This window comes from Propithecus coquereli, unplaced genomic scaffold, assembly GCF_000956105.1.
Source record: "Propithecus coquereli isolate 6110/MARCELLA unplaced genomic scaffold, Pcoq_1.0 Scaffold501, whole genome shotgun sequence".
In the NCBI taxonomy this organism is placed as follows: domain Eukaryota; kingdom Metazoa; phylum Chordata; class Mammalia; order Primates; family Indriidae; genus Propithecus; species Propithecus coquereli.
In genome coordinates this window covers 500,762-522,043 of record NW_012150853.1, presented here as the reverse complement: position 1 = coordinate 522,043, position 21,282 = coordinate 500,762, and the positions used below count along the sequence as shown (strand labels likewise).

Below are 21,282 nucleotides of genomic sequence, written 5' to 3'. Positions count from 1 at the left end.
CCTGGGGACCCAGAGCAGCCTTAGGAGGACCTATGGAGGCTGCCCAGCCCCCGCCATCCAGGCAGCAGCCCTCTGTTCCCAACAGCCTGGCTGGCCCAGGTGGGGCTGGAGTTCAGCAGGTAGAGCTGCCCCAAGGCCTCTCTCCTCCCCTCTGGGCTTCAAAGCTCCCTTGTGGAAGTGATCAGACCTGCCAGGGACACTGTGCTTGGACCGGCCCTGCAGCCACTCCAGGGGCACCAGGAGACTCGGCCCTGTCCTGAGGCTAGGGGTAGCCTAACTTCCCAGCCCCAGGCCTGGGTCGCAGGTCATTTGCCTGGAAGGGCTTTCTCTCCATGGTTTTGCTCTCCTAGGCGGGTAATTATGGTATCAGACAAAAGTAAGGAGGCCACCTCTGCGGCTCAGGGTGGCCACCTGTGTGCCCTTACTACTGAGAACAAGGCCCAGTGAGGGCCACCTGGGCCCACGCCATGGTCCATGGGGCCTGGGAGCTCCAGCCAGCCCTGCCCAAGCAGAGGATGGGGGGAGGGCCTTTCTGGAGAAAGCAGGACAGGAGAGTCTCGAGAGAAGCGCGAGTCTTTATTCCCACTCGAGGTGAGGGGTTGGGGGTCTTTAGGCTGGCAGAGTGGGCTCCTGGGCTGGCAGCTTCACCTCTTGCTGGCTGCAGTGCAAACACCATGATGACCACACGCCTGGCTCCCGCCTCCCGTCCGCCCAGCTGCCCACCGGCCCCGTGGCTCCAGGCACCTGGCAGCTTCAGCCACTTGGGCACCTTGCCCAGGCTCCTCCTAGCAGGTTGGGTTGTGCCTGGGGTGGGCTCTGGGGGGCCCAGCGCCCCCTCCTCAGCAGTCAGCTTGGACTCAAGGGCTGCAGTGTCAGGGGCTGGCAATGGGCGTGGGGACCCAGCGGCCCTGGACATGCACCTGGGGGAGAGAGGCCGAAGCGCAGCATGGGGGCACCACCACTCAGGAGCCCCCAGCCCCACCCATACTTACCTGGCCACCAGCACGTCAGCAGCAGATGGGGACACGGTGTGCTCCAGCAGCCTGGGCTCCAGGTAGAGACCTGAACAGAAGCCAAGCCCGCCCCCAGCCTCAGAGAAGGGGACCCACCCGTCATCCACCCACCAGCTCTGGGAGGGGTGTGGCCAGGTGGGTGGCTGTCCCAGCCCACAGCTGCCAGGGAGGTGGCACTGAGAGCTGCAGGTCTCCCTCCCAGACACGAACATGTTCCCAGAATGAACAGCCTCCAGGCCAGCTTGCTCTGGGCACTGGACAAGCCGGAGGCAGGCTCCAGCGAGGGGCTGGGGTGGTCTCTGCAGAGCCCAGGCCCCACTCACCTGCGGGCTCCTCAGCTCCGAAGTGCACGAGGGCAGCAGGGAAGAGGTTCGCCTGCAGGGGAGGCAGGGGCGTCAGGGGGCCCAGTGGGCACCGTGGGCAGAGCACCCTACTCCCAGGGCGGCAGCCCTGGGGAGCGGCCCATCTGTGCAGCCCCCATGAGTCCCCCCAGCCTCCCCTGCTCCACCCCCACTGCACCCTCAGACCACAGGGACCCTCCACGGACAGCCCCGAGCACCAGCTGGAGAAGGAAGTTCTTGGGCTGTGTGAATTCTAGCGTTTTCGTCACCTCTGCCCGTCCCACCCGAATGCCTGAGGACACAGTCTCATGCCCACCGGGCACTCTAACCCACCAGACCCAGCCATATGGTCAGCGGGTGAACAGAGGACTGGATGGGTGGTGCCTGGGGACAGGGACAGCGGGTGGCAAGGGGCCTCCTCACATCCCTTCACCCAGTGTGGACCAAAGAACCGGGGTTGAAGGGCTGTGGTGATGCACACAGACCCACTGGACACCACGGTGCCGTGGGGGACGCCAAGCTGCCTGGGCGTCCTAGGTGAGAGGTGCTGCGTCCTCCCGTCACCGCTAGGGAAGCTCACGCTCCGGTTCCGAGTCAGCACTCGGGTCTCAACGGGGCAGGGAAGAGCTGTCTGTGGGTCAAGCTCCTCCTGGAAGGGTGGGCGCTGCATGCAGGCTCCCCACACCCAGCCTGGGGGTCCTCACTGGGCCTCCCCTGATCCCCACCTGCCCAAAGGGGTACAGGGCTTCTGCTCAGGGACTGGCCCCACTTTCATGGCATCAGTGGGATTAGGACATGTCACTTGCACCCCAACACGCCCCAGGAGCGGCGCTGGATGTGGTGTCATTTCAGGGCTGTAGGCCGAGGCCCTGGCAGCCCCCCACTCACCAGCCTCCACACCTGAGAGAGGTGGGGGGCTAGGCAGGTGGGGCCTGGCTGTGTCCAGAAACCGGCCGCTGGCCTAAGGCAGCAGCAGGTGCCGGCCGCCTTCGAGGAGGAGCTGCAGCTGCCGGCATTCTTTCCGTGCCGGCTCCAGGGCCGCAGGCTTGCCGGAGCGGGGTGGGCTCGGGGGGTGTTGAAAGATTAATAAGAGGAAGCTTCAAAGGCCGGCAGGCCTAGGAACGCAGAGACCTCCGCATCCAGCCAGCAGCCAAAGACACAAACAGGGGCCATGAATGCTTTGAAAACCCAATTGTGACGCCTGGGATCAAAGCCCTGTGGGAAGAGGAGGCCTGTGGGGTGTGCAGGGGCTGCCCTAGCGCTCCTTGAGAGGCGCCGGAAGCTGGGGAGCCAGGACAGGGACACGGGGGTAGGGGGCGGTGCCGGAACCTTCCTCAGCCAGACCCTGTGCAGTCTCAGCCACCCTTACAGTACAAGAGCGCCGAGTTCCGTCTCAGGGAACCTGGCCGGGACTCACATGGGGACGCAGCCTGACTCTCTGGCACTTCTCTGAAGCCGTGGGCACCGCCTGGAGGCCACTGCTGGGCGAGAGACCTGGCCGGCTCCCGCCTGCACCCACGCACCCCGGCCGGGGCTCCCTCTCAGAAGCCACTAGAGCAGCACTGCAGCTCATCATGACACCCCAGGCCAGGCCCTCCCGGGCAGTGCAGAGGGGACAGGCAGGATGCCAGGAGGGGCACCTGGGTGGACGGAGCTGACCCCACTCCACCCCTTCCCCCGCCCACCCCAGTTGCCAAGCTGGAGCCACAGCCACCACCCCGAGCAGGCCCTGTCCCCACCACCACTGCCTTGAGAAGTCTCCAGCCTGCTCTTGTCTGGCTCCCGCCGACAGGGCTCAACAAGGCCCAAGCACCTGGCATAGCCCCCTGCACCTGCCACCCTACCCTGACTGCCGGCACAGCCTGAGGGCCTGGAGCCTGCCCCTCCCCAGCCGCTGCCCAGCCCGCCAGGACCTGCGTCCAGCCCCTTGGTGCTTCCAGCCCCTTCTGCACCCCTGGTGTTGCCAGGAAGAGCTTCAAAAAGGACGCCTGTGACAACGTCCCCTCCCACTGCGGGAACTGCACACTGCGCCCAGCCCACCCGCACTCACCTGCTTCCCCTCCCCTGGGGCTGGGTTCCCCTCGGGGGATAACATCTCCAGCAGGAAGGGACTTGGGGGAGCAGCCAGGACAAGAGCCTCCACCCATCACTGAGACACCAGGACAGAGAACGATGGGGTGTCTGTCCGTGGGCAAGCTGGGGACTGCCACAGGCCAGCTGAGTGGGACAGCAGGACTGTCCCGCCTTCTGCAGAAGCGTGTGGCAGTACTGGCCACATTCCAGAGGGCTGGAGGCACAGGCAGGCCTGGGGGCAGGATGCAGGCTCCGCACACCGGAGAGGCCTGCAGCCCCTGGGGGCAGAGGCAGCGCTTGGGGCCTGTGGTGGAAGCCCTGCCCGGCCAGACCGGCCGCTCAAGGGAACCAGGCAGCACAGGAGAGCTGTGTCTGTGGAGGGGTCCCCGCGGCAGCCCCAGAGCCTCAAGAATGGAGGCTGTAGGCAGGGCTTGTCCCCCAAGATCCATGCTAAAGCCCAAACACGAAGACCTCAGGACATGACTCCTCGAAACAGGGTCTTTACACAGGTGACCAAGGTGAAATGGGGTCACTGGGGTGGCCCCTGACCCACCACAACCGGCGTCTCCATGGGATGCAATCGGGACAGACACGCAAAGGGACAGTAGGGCAGGACCCAGGGAGAAGGCGGCATCTATGAGCCAAGGACAGACGCCTTGGCGGGAGCCAAGCTGCCCACACCCGGACCGCAGACTCCGGTCTCCAGGATCGAGGTCCTGTTTCCGCAACCCCAGCAGACTCAGGTACCCTGGGGTCCAGCCGGGTGGGGATGGTGAGGATGGGGCGGTGTGCTGTCTGCTGGCCACCATCAGCAGAGTTGGGGAGCCCAGACTGGGGGCCGGACACACACCGGGAAGAAAGCCTAGGGATGGCTCCTTATGCAGAAAGGCTGAGAATCTCATCCTGCCCAGTGGGTCCCTGGGGAGGGGTGCATCCACCCCCCAGGCCCATAGGAACTGCCCCACCCCCTCGGCTCCCACCCAAGGGCCCTTCATCCCAGGACCACATGGCCAATGTCTCAGGGCTTCCTCTGTCCCAGAGCTGCCCCCGCCCAGCACAGTCCAGGTGCGGATAGGACCTGGCGGGAGCTAACACTCTGCCCTGCCCTGGAGCCAGGTCTCACCAACCGCTGGGGCTGCGCCTGCAGGAAGGGTTCGGGCAGCCTCCTGCCTGCCACCTGCCGGCCAGTCCCGAGCCAACCCCACCCCCACCCCTTGCTCTGCTTTGGACTTGGTGACAGTGAACCCAGCAGGGCCCATCTAGGGGCTGTAGGGCAGAGGCCTTGGGGAAGGACCCCTCCTACCACGGGGAAGTGCTCCAGGCTCCTTGGGCCAGCCCCATCTGAACCAGGCCTCCCTGCCTCCCCTGGCACCTGCGAGAAGCCCCTGCCACCGGCTTGTGTCACTGGAGTCCCAACAGAATGAGGAACAAGTGGCCAGATAGGAGACCTCATGAAGCCCAGGAAGAAGGGGTGCCCTGCTCACCCCACTGGCCACAGGCCGCTCTGTTGCACACCCAGGGCTGAGCACCAACCCCGCCGCCCCCAGCACAGACGAGCACAGAGGAGGATGGAAGAGACCTGGTCAAGCACTTCACGCCATGCCCCAGGCCACGGCGACATGGCAGGGGCAGGAGAGGTGGGGGCAGCACAACAGAGGTGGACGGAGCTGATGTGCCGGCCCCCAGACACACGCAGAGCCAGGACCGGCAAGACCTCCTCAGAACGTCGGGGGCGCGCACGAGGGTCGGGGACGGAGAGGCTGCGGCCACTGCAGGCCATGAGAACAAGGAGCTGGCACCCAGTGGCCTCTGTCCCCCCTACCAGGCCTGGGTCCCCACGCGGGGCTGACAGACAAAGCTCATGATGAAGACATCCCTGGAGAGCACTGAGGACGCAAGGCCGGGTGGCACCAGCCCTGAGGGGGTTCAGGCCCAGGAAGTGGGGGGGCTTGCTCCAGCGGCTGCTCTCCTTTTTCCCACCCGTCCTCACTCCTGACCTCCCCCCGGCCTCCCAGAAAACCCGAGCACTCTGGGCCAGGGCTGCAAGGGGCCGCGGGTGCTGCCCTCACACCCACCCGCCGCGCTGTCCCCCTTGGAAGCAGGGGCTGGCCCCGGGCACAGCCCTGCCAGAGACAGGAAAGCTGGCGCTTCTGCACCGCTGCCAGCTCACCCGCCAAGGGCGGCAGGTTTCCTTCCCTAGGCCCTGCCAGCTCTCTGATCACGGGCGGGCAGGGATGTCACCAGGGACGCCACCCTGCAAGGCCCTGTGGCTCGGCCCAGCTGATGGATGACAGGAGAGGGCAGCTGGTAGGCAGAATGTCACCAGGAATCAGGGGTGTGGGCAGAAGGCGGCCCCCAGGGCTCCACGGGGGCCTCCTAATTGAGGGGCTAGGCTGGGGGCCCGGGCACGGGTGCTCCTCCATCCCAAAGCATCTTCTAGATCCAATGTTTATTGACTGGCTGGCCAGGGAGGGAGGATGGGACAGAGTGGGAGGAGAGACACCCAACGCCTCTGGGGCCAGCAGGGCAGGCTCAGGGCTGAGGGCACTGGGCCTCCCCCTCCCCAGGCCCCGCACTGCAGGGCACCCCCGCGGCCCTGGCCAGCCTCCCGCGCCTGCGGACTCCCGGCCCCATCTCACCCGTCACCCTCACCCAGACCACGGGAGGAGCCTGCCAGCCACTTGAAAAGGGGCCACCTCTGTTGTTAATTAAAGCATCTGAGAGACTTTGAAGAGGAAACCATTAGGCGGCCAGAGGGGCTGGGGAGGCCCATGCTGCGCCCCCAGGGGTGAGGGGACTGGACATTCATTCCTCCTGGGCCTGGAAGGCAGCCCAGAGGTCGGGACCCAGCGCCTGCCACTGCCCCTCACCCTCAGGAATGCTCAGGGTGCCAGGGGCCGTGGCAGGGACAGGCAGGGCAGCGGGGAGGGCGCCCATGGCATTCCCTGTGGAGGCCAGCCGGGCCCAGAGGAAGGGGCAGTGAACCAGGCGGCTGCCTCCGGCTCAGGCCCCCCCCGCCTCGCCCAGGCCCCAAGAAGGGGCCGGTGCTACCCTCAGCCCAGCAGCCCAGGGGCCAAGACCTCCAGGCGGCCCCAGCTCGGACAGCGGGCCAGCCAGGCCCGTCCCCACCCCGGGGCCAGGCAGGAAGCGGAGGAGGCTGGAAAGCCCTGTCAGAAACAACTTCAGAGGCGCTCTGCTCCCTCTGAATCCACCGGCTCTAAAAGGCTGCATTATCCGCCAGGAGCGGCTGCCAGGGCGTCCTTCCCACCCGCAGGCCTCGCCCTCCCAGTACCTGAAAGAGGGTCAGAGCGTGGTCGTCCAGCACGGTCTTTGGAGGGGCGACGACTGTGGAGAGAAGCGTCTCTGTGTCAGGAAGCACGCACTGCCCCCACTGGCCCCCCAGGGGAGACAGGCCACAGACGACCACAGCCTCTGCCCACCTCAACTCCAGCCTCACAAACCCTGGCAGGGGGCTCAGGGGTGGCCAGGCAGACCCACCTGCAGGGGACCTCCCCTGCACGGCTCCTGTGCAGCCTTACTACCCACGGGGTTGGCACCGGCCCCTCACCACCGGATGCGCCAAGGGACCCGGCGGGGACCCTTGGGGAGAAGTGGCTTCTGCTCCAGCCCCTGCAGGTCCCGATAGGGGTGCCGTGGCCTCAGGTGGTCCAGTGAGCCAGACACACACTCCGCAGTCTCCCAGGAAGCTGCCTCGAGCCCCACCCGGGTTGGAGGGTGGGTCGAGGCTGGAGCCCCCGGGGCAATCTCCACGCCACCCCGACCAGCTGCGGGGGCTCGGAAGACAGAACTCACACAGATGAAACGGCAGCTCAGGGTTCCCCAGGTGGCTTCTCACAAAGTCTCGCAAATCCCCCACTGCGGAGGAAGAAAAGCAGCGTTTCGCAGGATAGACTACACAGACCTGTGGCCCAGACGGCTCGGACGCTGCTCCCACACTCTGGGGCCCAAGCCAAGCCGCAGGTGGGATCTCCACCCTGCTCCTGTCACGGCACCACCACGCAGGTCGCCACGGGACCCCCGCTGTGCCGCAGGAGAGGGCTGCCCACCCAGCCCCGAGCCGAGCCAGGCTGGGGGCGTCTCCACCAGGCCTCTTGCCCCACCCACTGCCCCAGCCTGAGGGGCCCTGCAGAAGTCCCCCCAGAGACCTCGGAGCCCCCTGCCACTCCCCAGCGAGGAGCCCACTCTGAACGTGGCGCAGCACTGCTGCTTCCCCCACGCGAGCTGCCGCTGCTGGGGGTGGGGGAGCCCTGGCCCCTTCCTCCGGGCGCCTCTCTGCCCCCACACGCCCAGTGAGCAGGGGACAAGAGCACCAAGGACCACAGCTCCCAGGAGCTGGGACTGAGCACCCGGGCGAGCGCAGCCCCACCTTGCACTCAGCAAGCCCAGACCCCCGTGTGTCCCACGCAGACGACAGCAGCCCACAGCGGCCTGGTCTCCCTGGAGCCTGAGCACCAGGCAGCCACAGCCCCAGGCCCAAAGGGAGAATTGGGTGGCCCAGCCGCGCCGCTCACCTGTCTCGTTGGGGCGGAAGAAGCCCTGCAGGATGTAGCGGTCAGGAAACAGGACCCTCAGAGCCACCTAGATGGGGACAAGCAGGGGGCGGGGCGTCAGCAGTGATGGCCGGGCTGGTGGGCACCAGGACCGGGGCAGGCGGACGTGCTGGCCACACCCTGGCCCTGCCAGAGCTGCGGCCTCAACTCCCTGTGCCAGGGAGGACAGTCGAGTGCCCGCGTGTGCACGCCATGGCCCGCCTTCTAGAACCATGCTCACGCTGGTTTTCAGATTTGCTGTTTAAAGTTTTCATTGTAAAACCTGAATCGGATCAGCTGGCTAATGAGCGACCTCGCGCAGCTGCTGGGGAAGCGCATGACCCCACCACCCGTGATGGTGGTCTGCGTGCGCCACGCCGTGTCCCCAGGTGGGAGCCTTGGCGACGCCGCGCAGCCCCCTGCACACCTTTGGGTAGCGCTCCAGCTTCTCCTTCGTCTGGGCCTCCCGGAAGGCCTTGGTCACCAAGGGGGCTTCTTCCAGGCGCTTCCTGTGGTGGGGAGGGTTGAAGGACAGGTCTCCCTGCACAGAGGCCCCACAGGCCGCCCTCCCCGCAGGGCAGGGCAGGATGGGAAGCCCCCAACCTGGGCCACACACCCGCAGTGCCGCTGAGGGCCTGCCGACCCAGAGGAGAGCCAGCCCCCCCACGGGACAAACCACCAGAGGGGCCGGGCCAGGGCACCCACCGCTCACTCTTGAGCTGGGCCAAGCGTCTCCTCACATCATCCACTGTCACCTCGAAGAACTCGTCGGGCAGCTCTGCCGGCCAGGCCTGGAGCAGCTCTTCCAGGTCGGGGTGGCAAACCACAGGCTCCCGGTCCACAGGCTCCCGGTCCACAGGCTCCCGGTCCTCGGGCTGGGGGCAGAGGGCACAGCTGGTGGCAAGCTGCACAGGCAGGCTCTTGGCTCTGTGGGGGGGTCCCACAGACGCAGGAGCCAAGCTCACGGTCTCCCCCTCACTCGGCCAGGGCCAGGTCTCAAGGGCGGCTGGGGAGAGCGGGCTGGGACCCTCCCCTGCTCGTGGCAACATGATGCTGAGACTCTGCTTGCCAGCAGGGCATGTGGCCCCTGAAGTCAGGCTCAGGCCACGTCGGGGGCTCTTTGGGGTGTGGGGGTGACAGCCACCAAATTAGAGTGTCGGCAAAAACCCCATCCTGGCCACCCCCACTTCCCCCACTGCCCTCTGGACCGCAGCCCCCCCTGCCGACTCCACGCCTCCTGCCCCCTGGGGAAAAAGCCACCTCCCCTCTTCCCCCTCTGCCCCCCGGGACACAGAGAGACAGTGTCACTCCTAATTGCCATCAATGGCCACAAAGATTACAAGGCAGGGCCTGCTCTGCTCGCAGAGCGCGGGTGGGACTCCTCGGTGCTGAGGCCACCGCGGAGCCAGGCCTGACCGAGGCGCCCAGCTGGGCCAACAGGGGTCCACAGCGGGCCCCGTCCTTCCTCACACAAAACCACCCAGAGCCGTGGGGGGAGGCAACGTCCGTGGGAGCCAACCCTGCTCCCTCCCTCACCTCCCCACCAGCCCCACCTCCTGCTCCTGACACCTGGGGACAGCTCCAGGCCATGGGAACAAGCTGCTCTGTCCTGTTCCTTCTGCAGCCTCCCAGGCAGCCGGCCAGGCCACTGGCCCTGCCCTGGGGATTGGCCCTGCACGGCATTCAGGGGCCAGCACGTCACACACCTGTGCTGGGGCATGGCTAGGCCACACCTGCCAGACACACGCCTCTCCCTGGTGTCTCCAGGGCTGCCCCCAGCCACACCTGACACTCTGAGCGTCCACTGAGCACATGGCTCTAGCCAGGGTGCCCCTCTGACCTCGGTCAGCATATGACACCATGGCCAGGGAGGGTGGCTGAGGCCCAGGCAGCGAGGCCCACAGGTGGCTGGCCAAGGCCCCCAGGGGCTGCCCCTTCAAAGCCACAACCATCCTGCAGTGGCCGAGAGCCGTCTGCGCCAGAGCTTTTTATAACAGGACGCCAGGCGCCAGGCTGCCCCCCACAGCCCAGCGCCTGCATTCCAGAGGCCGCGAGCGTGCCTGGGCTCCCAGAGGAGGGGAGGGCAGGACACGGACGCACCCTGAGCCAGGAGCCGCCGCGTCCACCAGTGCCCAGGCCATGCGGCAGCAGGTTGGGACACTGACGTAGACGCGGCCACGGTGCTTGGGCACAAAGCCCTGAGTCAAGGAGGTCTCTCTGTGGTTGGTTCCAGACCCTGCAGTCGCCCGAAAATCTGCACTGCATCTCTGCAGCAGGCGAAGGGCAGGTGCACACATGGCACTGAGTCTGGCCACCCAGACAGGGGTCCCCTGTCCCCCGACATGACCCCTGGGCAGAGAACAGAAGCCAGAGAAGCCCCAAGGAGACAAGGCCACTCTGGGCTCTCCCAGGCCCTTCCCGGACACAGCCTGAGGCTCACCCGGAGGACGCCGGGTGGTTGGCACATCCACATCCTGGGCAGTGCTGGTGAGCCCTGGACCTACGTCCACACCCAGGCCCCTTCCAGGACAGGGGCGCAGGGACAGCAGGCGTCAGCCTCACGCCGCCCAGGGGCTGCTGAGTTTCAGTTGGAAAATAAAACTGACAAAACACCTCACTGTTCTGCTCCACGCCACATTCCCACCCTCCTCCAACATCTCCGTTCTAGTCAGGACACCTCTGCTGTCACACACAGCCCAAGAGCCCAGGGTCCCCGCAGGGGCTGGAGTGGCAGGAGCCTGGAGACAGCAGCCTCGCCGAGTCGGGGCCAGCCGACCCGAGTCTCCGAGAACACACGACTGTGGCTGGGCTGGCAGGAAATGTCACTCTGCTGCCAAGTGACAGAGGGCAGCATGGGGAAACGTCACCCCAGCCCGCTCATCATGGAGCCTCCCCGGGACTGTCTCCGTCGCAGAGAGAAGTGGGGCTGGAGGCCACGCCAGCCCTGTTCACGGGACGCTCTTCCCCGCCATCACCCTCGCTGCTGCTCTGTCGCAGCCATGGTTCCCACGCGGCTCCCGTCCTCTGTGGACTTGTGCGGGACGGAGGCGGAGGGATGAGACGCAGTGAGGGGGGAGCGCAGACCACGGGGGCAGCCAGACCAGCCTGTGCCAGGGAGGCCCCGGGGCCTTCCAGGACGTCCCATGCCCAGGGACGCGCCTCCTCACGGGTGCTGGGAGAACAGCAGTGGTTCTGCAGCAGTGACGTGAGCACGGCAGGACGGCGGAGGCCTCTGGCGCAGGAGCAAAGGCAGGAGGTGGGGAGAGACGTGGCACTCTCCTGCTGCTTCTTCTGCCCCCGATTCTTTACTTTGAAAGATGTCACTGCACAGAAAGGCTGGCAGACACAGCAGCGGACACCCCGCACAGAGGCGTGAACGCCCGGCCGGGTCTGCCCTGCCCCCGCTGTGGTGCAAACACGCCCCGCACGTGCACCTCCCACGGGCGCCAGCCTCCCCCGAGGGTGCAGCGGCACTTGCTTAGCACGGGCCTCGTCCTGTCCACGGGATGCAGCATCTCACCAACACTGGAAACCTCCCTATTGTCCCCAAGTCGCTGGATAGCTCTCCTCTTGAGAGCTTGTCTCCCTGGGGCCTTGGCTGCCTTCCTGCTCCCTGGCGGGGCCAGCGTCCGCAGAACGCCCCAGCACTGTCTGGCTCACCCGCTCCCGTGCCGAGGTCCGGGGAGGAAGACTGCTGGGCGCGGCCCTGTTGTCCCTTCAACACTCCCAACTGGACACAGCCCTGAGCCAGGCCAGCCCTGGGGCACAGGGCCCACAGCTAAGGCAGGGAGCAGGCATGCCCACCTGGGCCAGAGCTTGGCAGGCTCCCCGGCTGCACAGCAGATGTGCCCTGGGCTTCCTCAAGTCCCAGGAAGCCCCTGAGCTCAGGCCCAGTGCTGGGGCTGACCCAACCTGCCCGACTTGGTGGCCAAGATGCAGGACAGAGCCTTCCAGAAGCGCAGGTGGGGCTTTGCATCTCAGGTGGAGCCTCACCTGCACTCACAAGACCTGCCCATCCACTGGGCACATGGGCACAGCAAGAAAGAACCACCCCATCCCAGCTCCCTGAGCCTAAAGCAGGGCCCCACACGCCCAAGAAGTGTTTTACATGACCCGGCAACCCATGCAGGCCCTGCCCCACCACTTGGCCTCAGTGGCTGCCGCCAGCCAGGTAGGTCTGTCCCAGAAGGGCCGGTGGCAGCCCAGAGCGCTCGCTGCCCCTGGGACTCCTGTCACTTCCGGAAACCTCCCAATCTCAAGACCCGCCTTCTCCCACAGAGGCCAGGGCTCCATCGCTTGTGGGTGTGTCTGACTGGCCAGTGAGGGCCGGATGCAGCCCAGGCCCCAGGACGTCTCCCAGAGCTCACCGAGCCCCCGGTGAGGAACATCGCAGGACCACGTGGGTGCACCAGGGCACAGGAGCCTCCCGGGCTGCTGATGGGCGCCCACGGCCCGACCCCTGAAGCCGCTCTGGAGGCTGCCCCGGAACCCCTTGGTCGGCAGCACCTCCACCAAGAACTGGAAGTCACCAGGCCCGGCCTCGTCCCCCTGGCAGACTCGACGTTCCGGATCCTCCGGAGACAGCTCCCGGCCCCCGTGCTCCTGCCCTGCCTCCTTCCTCTGCCAAGAGCCAGGGGCGTGGCTCTCGGGCCCAGCACAGGGGGATGCTCCGGTGGCGGCGCCTGTGGAGCTCCCGGATCCTCAAAATGAGTCCACAGGGTGGGGGTGTGTTCACACTGTCTGTGGCAGATGAGGAAACCGAGGCACCATGAGGGGAGGGACTGCCAGCACATCAAGCTCCAACCATAGCTGCAGTGCCATTGTCCTGGGACTGTGAAGATCCAGCCTTGGAGAAGGGCCTCTCGCTCCAGCCCTGGCTTACTTCCCACAAATGCAGGACCCTGGCAAAGGCCCCAGGTCACGGCCGCCACGGAGGGCCACGGAGCCCAAGAGGACATGCAGAAAGCAGGACAAGACGTGGCAGATGGAGGACACCAGGAGTCACCACGCAGGGTGGAGGGCGGCAGCCTCAGCAGTCTGCGAACTCGACGACGCTCAACTCCAGCCAGCTCAGAAACAGGCCCCGCGAGGCACCGGGAGGGACCCAGGCCCCCGAGGGTGGTGCAGGAGCGCGACCGTGGCCGCTGCAGGCGCTGGGGCAGCAGCCACCGGCGGGGCCACGACACCCGAGGGGCTGGAGCGGGGGCGGCCACATGGAAGGCGCACCATGTCAGAAGTGGCCTCTCTGCCCGCCGAGGTTTCCTTTTCTTGACAGTAATTTTCCAGGACAGGGATAACACATGGAGAAAAAATGTGAAAACTATTCAGAGGTGACCTCAACCTCAGACTTTCCAGCTTCTCCGTGAGGGTTTTGCTTCCTCCCGCCCTTGCTCCCTCTCCGCCCACTGTCCTCCGACAATGGTTTTGGTGAGAGGGAATGTCAAGCGTGTCCCTTGAGGCTCTGAGCCCCAGTGAATCACTGCGCAGGGACGCAGGCCAAACCTCCGAGTTACTCACAGAGCCTCGGCCGCCCTCCGGAGCAAGGCGCCGGAGCACATGGACACCATCAAAAGCGCTGGCAGCACAGCAGAGAGAGGCCGGGCCACAGCAGGAGGCGGCCGTCCGGGCACTGGGGGTCTGCAGAGGGGCAGTTCCGACCTGCGGGACAGCAGGACTGCAGATCCCACGCGTGGAGCCCTGGGCGCCCGCTGCTCAAAGGTCACCTCGGGGCACGTCCCTTCACCCTCCTGCCAGCACCAAGGCCTCAGGCCTTGAATCTCATGCCGAGGAGACAGCACCTCACCCAGGCCTGAGCATAGCACCCAGCAACACCGACGGCCTGCCCACCAGTGAGTGGCCGCGCTGCCAGGGAGGAGCCCAAGCAGGGACGCCGAGCTGAAGAGGCCCGACGTCCGCACCTTCCACTGCAAGATGCGGAGCTCCCCGCGCCCCAGCCTCGCCCAGGCCTCACTGGCCTCAGACACCCTGGGATCTGCCAGCAGCTCGGCCAGGGCCTGAGCGCCCCCCGTGCAGCCATCATGCCTCTGCAGGCCGGACTCAAAACGGTCAACTCGGAACCCCATCCCGACAGCCCAGACTCACACTCCCTCGGTCCTCAGGCACAGGCACAGGTGACGGGCAGAGGGCACCCTGGCATGGCAGCTCCTGACTCCACGTGTCCCCAAGGAGCACTGTCCACCCCAGGACTTAGAGAAACAGAGCGACACCACCCAGGGCCACTCCTGCCCCTCCCAGCCTGCAGAGCCACCCACACGCGCCTGCCGTAAGTTACCAGTAACTGTGAGAAACTCAGCCCAGCGGACAGTAGCGCGACCGCGTGAGCACTTCACAGGGACACCAGTGGGCCGGCAACACCAAGGAGGGAACTTACTGATGCAGAAAGGCGTTTAGGAGGCTGGACCACACCACGTGCATGGTCAGCGTTCAGAGATGCCGAGAAAAGGTCGGGAGGCTTCACACGGAAACGTGAACAGGGGTCCAGTCAACGCTGAGAATGCAGGGTTTTTGGTTTTCTGTGGCTTCTCTGAATTGTTCAACTTCTCTACCATGAATACAAATTACTTACATCACAAAGAAATGCGCTAAGTTTTTTCCAAAAGTCAAGAACAGAGCTGCCAGACACTGGGCTGCAGTAGCCACACGTGCGGTGGCCGGGGTATCCCCGTGGACCAAGCATGCTGACACCCCTCAAAAGCAATGAAGCACATCCACGCGGGGTGCAGCCTGGGCCTCCTCATCCACAGGGCCTGGCTGAGTCCTAACGCTGCTTGCGGGGAGCCTAGGAGAGGTACACGCCTGAGGTTAGTGGCCTCCAGACTGGAGTTCCTGGAGCCATCCACACAGAGAGCGCCCCCGGGACCCACGTGGGATGGGGGCCAGCCCTGTGGGGCAACCAGGGTCCTTGCTCTGCAGGGGTGCCCTGCAGGTCCATCCTCCACCACAGCTCTCGCGGCAGGTCACTCCTCTGTTCACGCTGAGACACAAGCACCTGCCGGTGCCCCGCCTGCCAGCCTGCCGCAGTGAACACTCCAGCCTGTGCCTACCAGGACGGCTGTACCCACCAGGTACAGCGAGGACCATGCCCAACCCAGCCACTAGGCCAACACGTGGGGGCGACACGGCCAAGAACCCCCAGCCCAGGGAGGAGGGGACGGGGCTGCCAAGGGCTCCCGACTGCACGGTGCTGGACTCCAGCACCTCTGAGCAGGCCTGCTGGATGTGTGGGTCCTCAGTGGGGACAGCAGCACCAAGCTGGGCACAACACCCAGCTCACACCCAGCCCCGCGCTCGCCTTGGCCCCACAGGGCCTCGGACAGGCTCCTCCCAGCCCCACGGGTCGTGAACCAGCTGCCAGTCCCGGGGAGCAGGGGGTGAGGCTGGGGTGTGGGTGCCAAGGAAACTCTGGTCTCTCCAGGAGTGCAGTCACCCCAAGGGGGGAGGGGCCGGCAGGAGGCAGCCGCTGGCCTGCGAGGTGGACCTGGGGGCTTTGATCAGGGGCAGCCCTGGTGCCAGCTGCCAGGGGCCAGGGGGCCTCGGGCGTGGGGGGTCGTCTGCTGGGATTGGCCTCCCGGGCCGTGGAGGGACTTCAAAGGACAGGGCCAGGGGGCGCCGGGCAGCCCCAGACTCTCCCAGCGCCGGGTTCTGATCGCCAGTAAAACTACCTTCTAATAATTAACGTTTGACATCAAAGGCAGGAACCGCCCGGGTCTGTGAACCATCCCGGGCCTCCGCTGAGGACCTGCCTATATTTTATCCTGTCTCTTTCTTCTGACTCTTTATTTAAATCCAAAAACCACACACAGGCAAAACATTAATGGGAAACTTGGAAACTCATTTTGATTACTAAAGAGTACTTTGAAGTTCCCCAAAAAAGTTCTGTTTTGTTCCCTTACCCCTCCCCCCAGGACTGCAAAGGGATGGCCGGCGGGAGGCGCGGCCCACGGAGCTCCATGATCCATCAGCTGCCGCCCAGATCAAAGGCTGGGTGGGGCGCAGCGAGGCACAGCCCCCCTCTCCCGCCGGCGGGATCGGCCCCGGCATGGCTCACCACGCAGCCCTCGCTGCTCCAGACACACAGTCAGGCCCTGCCAGGTCACGCAGGGAGGAGACAGCCACCCTCGTCCCTCACACCGAGGGGTCCCCAGCAAGAGTGGGCCCAGGTACCAGCTTGCCCCAAACCTGCGGGTCTGTCTCGGCCTCTCACTCAGGGCAGAGGCGCCTGGCCCCACACACACGGCATCAGGACTGCGACCATCCCTACCTGTGTGCTTGCTGCAGGCATCCCCTGACTGGGTCTACACGCCTGGCGGTTTGCTTGACACCAAATGTCCAGCCGTCACCCCCGCAGGCCGCCCCACAGTCCCGGCAGCCCTGCCGGATGAGGGGCCTGTCAGGGTCTCTGACGCTCCTCTGTCCGGAGGTGACCGAAGCGAGGCTCCTCAGCACAGCTTCCTTCGCCACCAAGGGAAGACTCGCTCCCAGGTAGGGGCCGAGACCCCAACATCAAGGGTCAGCCCTTGGCTGGGATGGCGCGGGGAGGGGGTGCGGCCCTTGCCGAGGCCTCCGCTCACCAGATGGCGACTGCCGGCTGCCCCGGCACCAGACACAGAAACCACAGTGCAAGCGGGAAAAAACAAGATCTTTTTACAAAGGCAGAAAACAGTCAAAAACGAAAATGCCTTTTGTAGAGAGAATTAGCTGGTTGTGAAACTGAGTTCCACAGGTGTGAAAATGACCAAACGGGAAAGGTCACTCTTACTCCCAAAATAAAAACCAGTCAGGTGTGGTGGCAGCACCTGCAATCCCAGCTACTGGGGGGCCGAGGCTGCAGTGAGCTGTGATCTTGCATGGAGATGCCGCCTGGGTGACAGAATGAGACTCTGGTCCAAAAATAAACTAAGTAGTAAACAGTAAAGTGAATAAACAAGCCAGACACCATCGAACATTCTCAATGTCATCAGGAAACACAAAGGAGGACGTCAACCAGGACCACACACAGCTTCCCAGACCTGCCCAAGTTTGTGAGGGCTCATGTCCACCCAGCCCTGAGCCTCAGCTGGTGGCTGGTGGCCTGCCCTCGGGGGACACCTGGGCCTGGAAACACCCTCGTCTCATCTCCACTGAGGGCTGCCAAAGGACCCCCCCAATCTGCCTCTTTCAGCACAAAACTCACAGATGCCGTGACCACCTGGTTCTGCAGAGCTCCGGCAGGCAGAACGGGGAATGGCGGGGCAGTCACCTCGGGGCCAGGAAGCCCCACTGACCAGCAGTTCCCCCAGAGGAGGGGCAAGGTCCAGGGCAATGACAGGGCCCAGCAGAGGGTCAGCTGTGAGCCCAGGCGGTGTCTGCAGAGTTCAGCACTGGACACCTGCAGGGGCCTCCCCAGGAGCCGGGACCGGGTGGTCCGGACACCTCCTAAGAACGCACCGTCTCTCCTACAAACAGCTTCCAGCGCATGGAAGGAGGAACCTGCCAAACTCATTCACAACTCGACCACGCTCTCGACTCCGAGACGGATGAGGACAGAGTAAGAAAGATACATGGTCCGTCTCACTCACAAAGGCAGACGCACAAGTCCAAAATGAAATAAAGCACGCTGTTATCTCAGTTGCTGCAGAAAACGCTATTTACAAAGGTCAACACCTACTTATGATTTTTAAGTCTCAGAAAATTAGGAACAGTAACTTCCTTAGCTTGAGAAAGGCTTTTTTACAGCGCCCGTTGTCCTGCAGAGAAGCTACGGATTACTCCTCTGAGAGCAAGACGAGGACACCCACTAAGACTGCGGCCAGTCAGCCAACACCAGAGACCCCCTCGCCGCAACACAGCACGAGAGAGATGGGAGAAGGACGGATATCGGGGAAGAAGGCAAAACGCAGAGACCCCAACAGAAACCACGGCAGACACCTGGAGCTAAAAGGAGTGGTCGGGCAACCTGGAGCAGGAACTGCGGTGCTGCCCACAGCGTCACAGACGCTGACCGTCGGTGCCCAGAAAATCGTCCAACAGTCCACACAAGGACATTCCAGGGGGACGGTAATAAAATTTTCTATTAAAGGACATAAAAGAGTAGGTGGAAAGGTGCGTTAGGGCTGTGGAGGAAACGACACAACGGGGTAAAGACTGATTCTCTCCGCAGTCCTCTGTCGACTCAAGGCTAATTCCGTGCAACTCCCAGCAGTAATTTCTGAGGAGCTTGGCAAACACCCTCAGGTTATTTGAGAGAATGAGTCTGTGGGTAGATACCTCATTTCTGGGAAGCAGGGCCGTGCGGGGAGACCCGCTCCCGCAGCCCTTCCCACGGAAGCCACAGACGGAGAAGGTGCTGCCTGGAGAGAGGTGGGCAGGGTCCCTGCTTCAGGCCTCGGACAAAGGCTACTGCTCCCCGACCGAGCCAAGGGCCGAGGCCCACGGTGTGAAAGACAAATCCACAAAGTGAAGAAAATGCCGGAAGACACTGCCTTGACCTGGGGGTGAGGAAGGATCCAAGATGCCAAAAGCATGAACCAGAAGAACGAAAGTGTGATGGATCAGACCAGCGGATTTCAGGGTTTCCGCCTGAGGAAGGGCACTGACCCTCCTGCCACAGCCGCAGCACCCAGAACGCACGAGGAACTCTCGCAAAGCGACCAACAGCAAAGCGGCCATGGGAAAGCGGAGCTCAAATGGCGAACAGGCCCGTGGAGCGGTGCTCGAGCTCATCGGCCATCAAAGTACAAGAACATGCAAACCCGTCACACGGGCAGAATCAGAAACCAGAAAATGGCCAACAGGCCGAGGCGCCGGGGAGCGCAGCTCCTCTGCAGACTGGTGCGAGCGAGGCCACTTCCTTCCAGTGACGAGCCACCCTCCAGCTGCCTGTGGGTGTCACCATGTCCTCGGCACGTCCTGACTCCCCGGCGTCAACCCCAGCAGCCGGGAGCCCCTGCACTCTCCAGGCTTCGGCATCTCACTTCCCAGCCCAACGGACCCGGCCCCGGTCTAGCCTCACTCAAACCCTCCCACGTCACTTCCCTTAGGAATCTTCCAGCGGCTCTGCGCCACCTGGGATGCTCTGTGGCGTCCTCTTTACCAGAGACCCTCTTGTGCACCCTGAGCGTGACGGGGGCAAGTGGGAGCTGCGCGCTCTGGCCCAGGGAAGGAAAGGGAAGTGGAGGACACGACTGGCGACACGGCTGTACAGAACGACCCAGGCTGGCCCCACAGAGGGCGCCGAGGACCACGACGCCATCTCTCCACTGGTGTCCCTGACACCAGGGGAGTGGAAGACGCAATGCCTGCCGCGCCGCCCCGCCCCGCACGAGTGCTGACTTGGAGTGACGCACAGCCTGGCAGCACAGGCCCCTGCAGAACCAGGGCTCGCGGTCCTGCTGGGGGAACCCTACCTGACAAGACCCCGGAGCCCAGGACATGTTCTGGGGGAACCTGAGACCAGGGCTTTACTCCTGCCAGGCAGACTGGGCCATGTGAGTGTTTCTAAAGCAGCCAGAGGAACCCCTGAGATAGGGAGGGCACCCCTGAGCTGAACTCCGGCGACGTCTGCTGGCGAGGACGCCAACCACACCACAATTTCCAAAGCAGCCAGTGGGAGCTTTGGAAACTCAATGGGAGGGAGTCCCAGAGACACTCCAGAAGGAAACTCCACGCTGGCCTCTAGGCGAGAACCGCCAACCGAGTGGCCCGGACCACAGCCCCTCTCGGGAGCCCTGCTGTGCTGTGGCTGCCAGAGGACAACGGATGGCCCTTGGGGGCTGACGGCCACCAGACGGCAGAAGGAAGGTGGTAGGAGGTGCTGATGTGACACGGAGAGCCCCCCGGCCAGGCAGGGTGGCTCCTGGAGATGCCCCACCCAAGCAGGGTGGGGTCCTTGCTCAAGGGGGCCGTGCCCTGACCCACCATCGACCCCCTTGGCATGATCCAAGACACGGGGCCTTTCCACCCCTCGGGTCAGTGCCGGGGGTATCACACAGCAGCAGAAGGATGGGACACAGGCATGGAGGGGCCGAGGGTGACAACTCCAGGCCCAGGGGCTGAGACGGACACAGAAGAAAATGTGCTGCTTTGCGAACATCAAGCTGTGTGCTCACAATGGGCATGTCGTGCGCAATTAGACCTCAGCACAGCAGAGCACGAAACCAAGGACAACGTGCCAAACGTCCTTCCAGACGAGCAACTTGTGGACTCCGCGTTCACTACCACTCGGGGGAAACTGCTCTCTCCTCCCAGCCGAGCTGAACCGTAGCCAGCAGGCATTTCCACACAAAGAAATCCCTACCAGATGAGCCAAACGTCCCACCTACTTAGCTTGGCCCAGGGAAGGAGAGGGAGGTGGAGGACACGGCCGGCGACGTGGCTGTACAGAATGCCCAGGCTGGCCCCACAGAGGGCGCCGAGGACCACGACACCATCGCTCCACTGATGTCCCTGACACCAGGGGAGTGGAAGACGCAATGCGTGCCACTCCGCCCCGCACAAGTGTGCGCGCACACACACACACACACACACACACACACACACACACACACACACACGATGATTCTCCCGACCAGTAAGCAAACCTGCCACCTTCTACGATCATAGCTCACTGCAGCCTTGAACTCCTGGCCTCCAGCAATCCTCCCACCTCGGCCTCCCAAAGTACTAGAGTTACAGGTGTGAGCCACCGAGCCGAGCCTGTTTAGGGCAGCATTAAAATTATTTTTCGTGCCGCACACAGCTAGCTAGCAACAGGAGAAAGACAGCAAGCTGTAGGGATGCTTAGCTTGGGATTAAATGTTTGGCATGGAACAATCAATGCCCAATGCCAAAATGTCCAACTTCCTCCAGCACTGAATTACACAGTCAATATCTCTGACGTTTCACTTGCCACGTCGTTTTTTTTTTTTTTTTTGAGACAGAGTCTCACTATGTTGCCCTGGCTAGAGTGCTGTGGCTTCAGCCTAGCTCACAGCAACCTCAAACTCCTGGGCTCAAGCAATCCTCCTGCCTCAGCCTCCCAAGTAGCTGGGACTACAGGCATGCGCCACCATGCCTGGCTAATTTTTTTTTTCTGTATATATTTTTACCTGCCCAATTAATTTCTTTCTATTTTTGGCAGAGACGGGGTCTTGCTCTTGCTCAGGCTGGTTTTGAACTCCTGAGCTCAAACAATCCACCCGCCTCGGCCTCCCAGAGTGGTAGGATTATAGGTGTGAGCCACCGCGCCCGGCCGCCATGTCTTGTTTTACGTTTACTGTGAAGGTGCATCCTCAGTCTTTCAAATGCATGTTTTGGCTTGTAATTATC

The 21,282-nt window shown here is 63.9% G+C and overlaps 1 protein-coding gene across 3 annotated transcripts in view; it reads right to left on the bottom strand.

Annotated features, from left to right (window-relative positions):
• Positions 1 to 559: 559 nt before the first annotated feature.
• Positions 560 to 21,282, bottom strand: part of ASPSCR1 (alveolar soft part sarcoma chromosome region, candidate 1) — a 39,389-nt gene continuing 18,666 nt past the window's right edge. For all 3 annotated transcript variants that reach the window (XM_012656387.1, XM_012656388.1, XM_012656389.1), the window contains exons 8-16: positions 8,683 to 8,852; positions 8,405 to 8,486; positions 7,960 to 8,026; positions 7,241 to 7,303; positions 6,720 to 6,772; positions 1,337 to 1,388; positions 993 to 1,062; positions 745 to 920; positions 560 to 658 (exon numbers count right to left, since the gene is read on the bottom strand). In XM_012656387.1, coding sequence (XP_012511841.1) covers positions 645 to 658; positions 745 to 920; positions 993 to 1,062; positions 1,337 to 1,388; positions 6,720 to 6,772; positions 7,241 to 7,303; positions 7,960 to 8,026; positions 8,405 to 8,486; positions 8,683 to 8,852 — 747 coding nt within the window. In that variant the 3' untranslated portion in view covers positions 560 to 644. The remainder of the gene's footprint in view (positions 659 to 744; positions 921 to 992; positions 1,063 to 1,336; positions 1,389 to 6,719; positions 6,773 to 7,240; positions 7,304 to 7,959; positions 8,027 to 8,404; positions 8,487 to 8,682; positions 8,853 to 21,282) is intronic.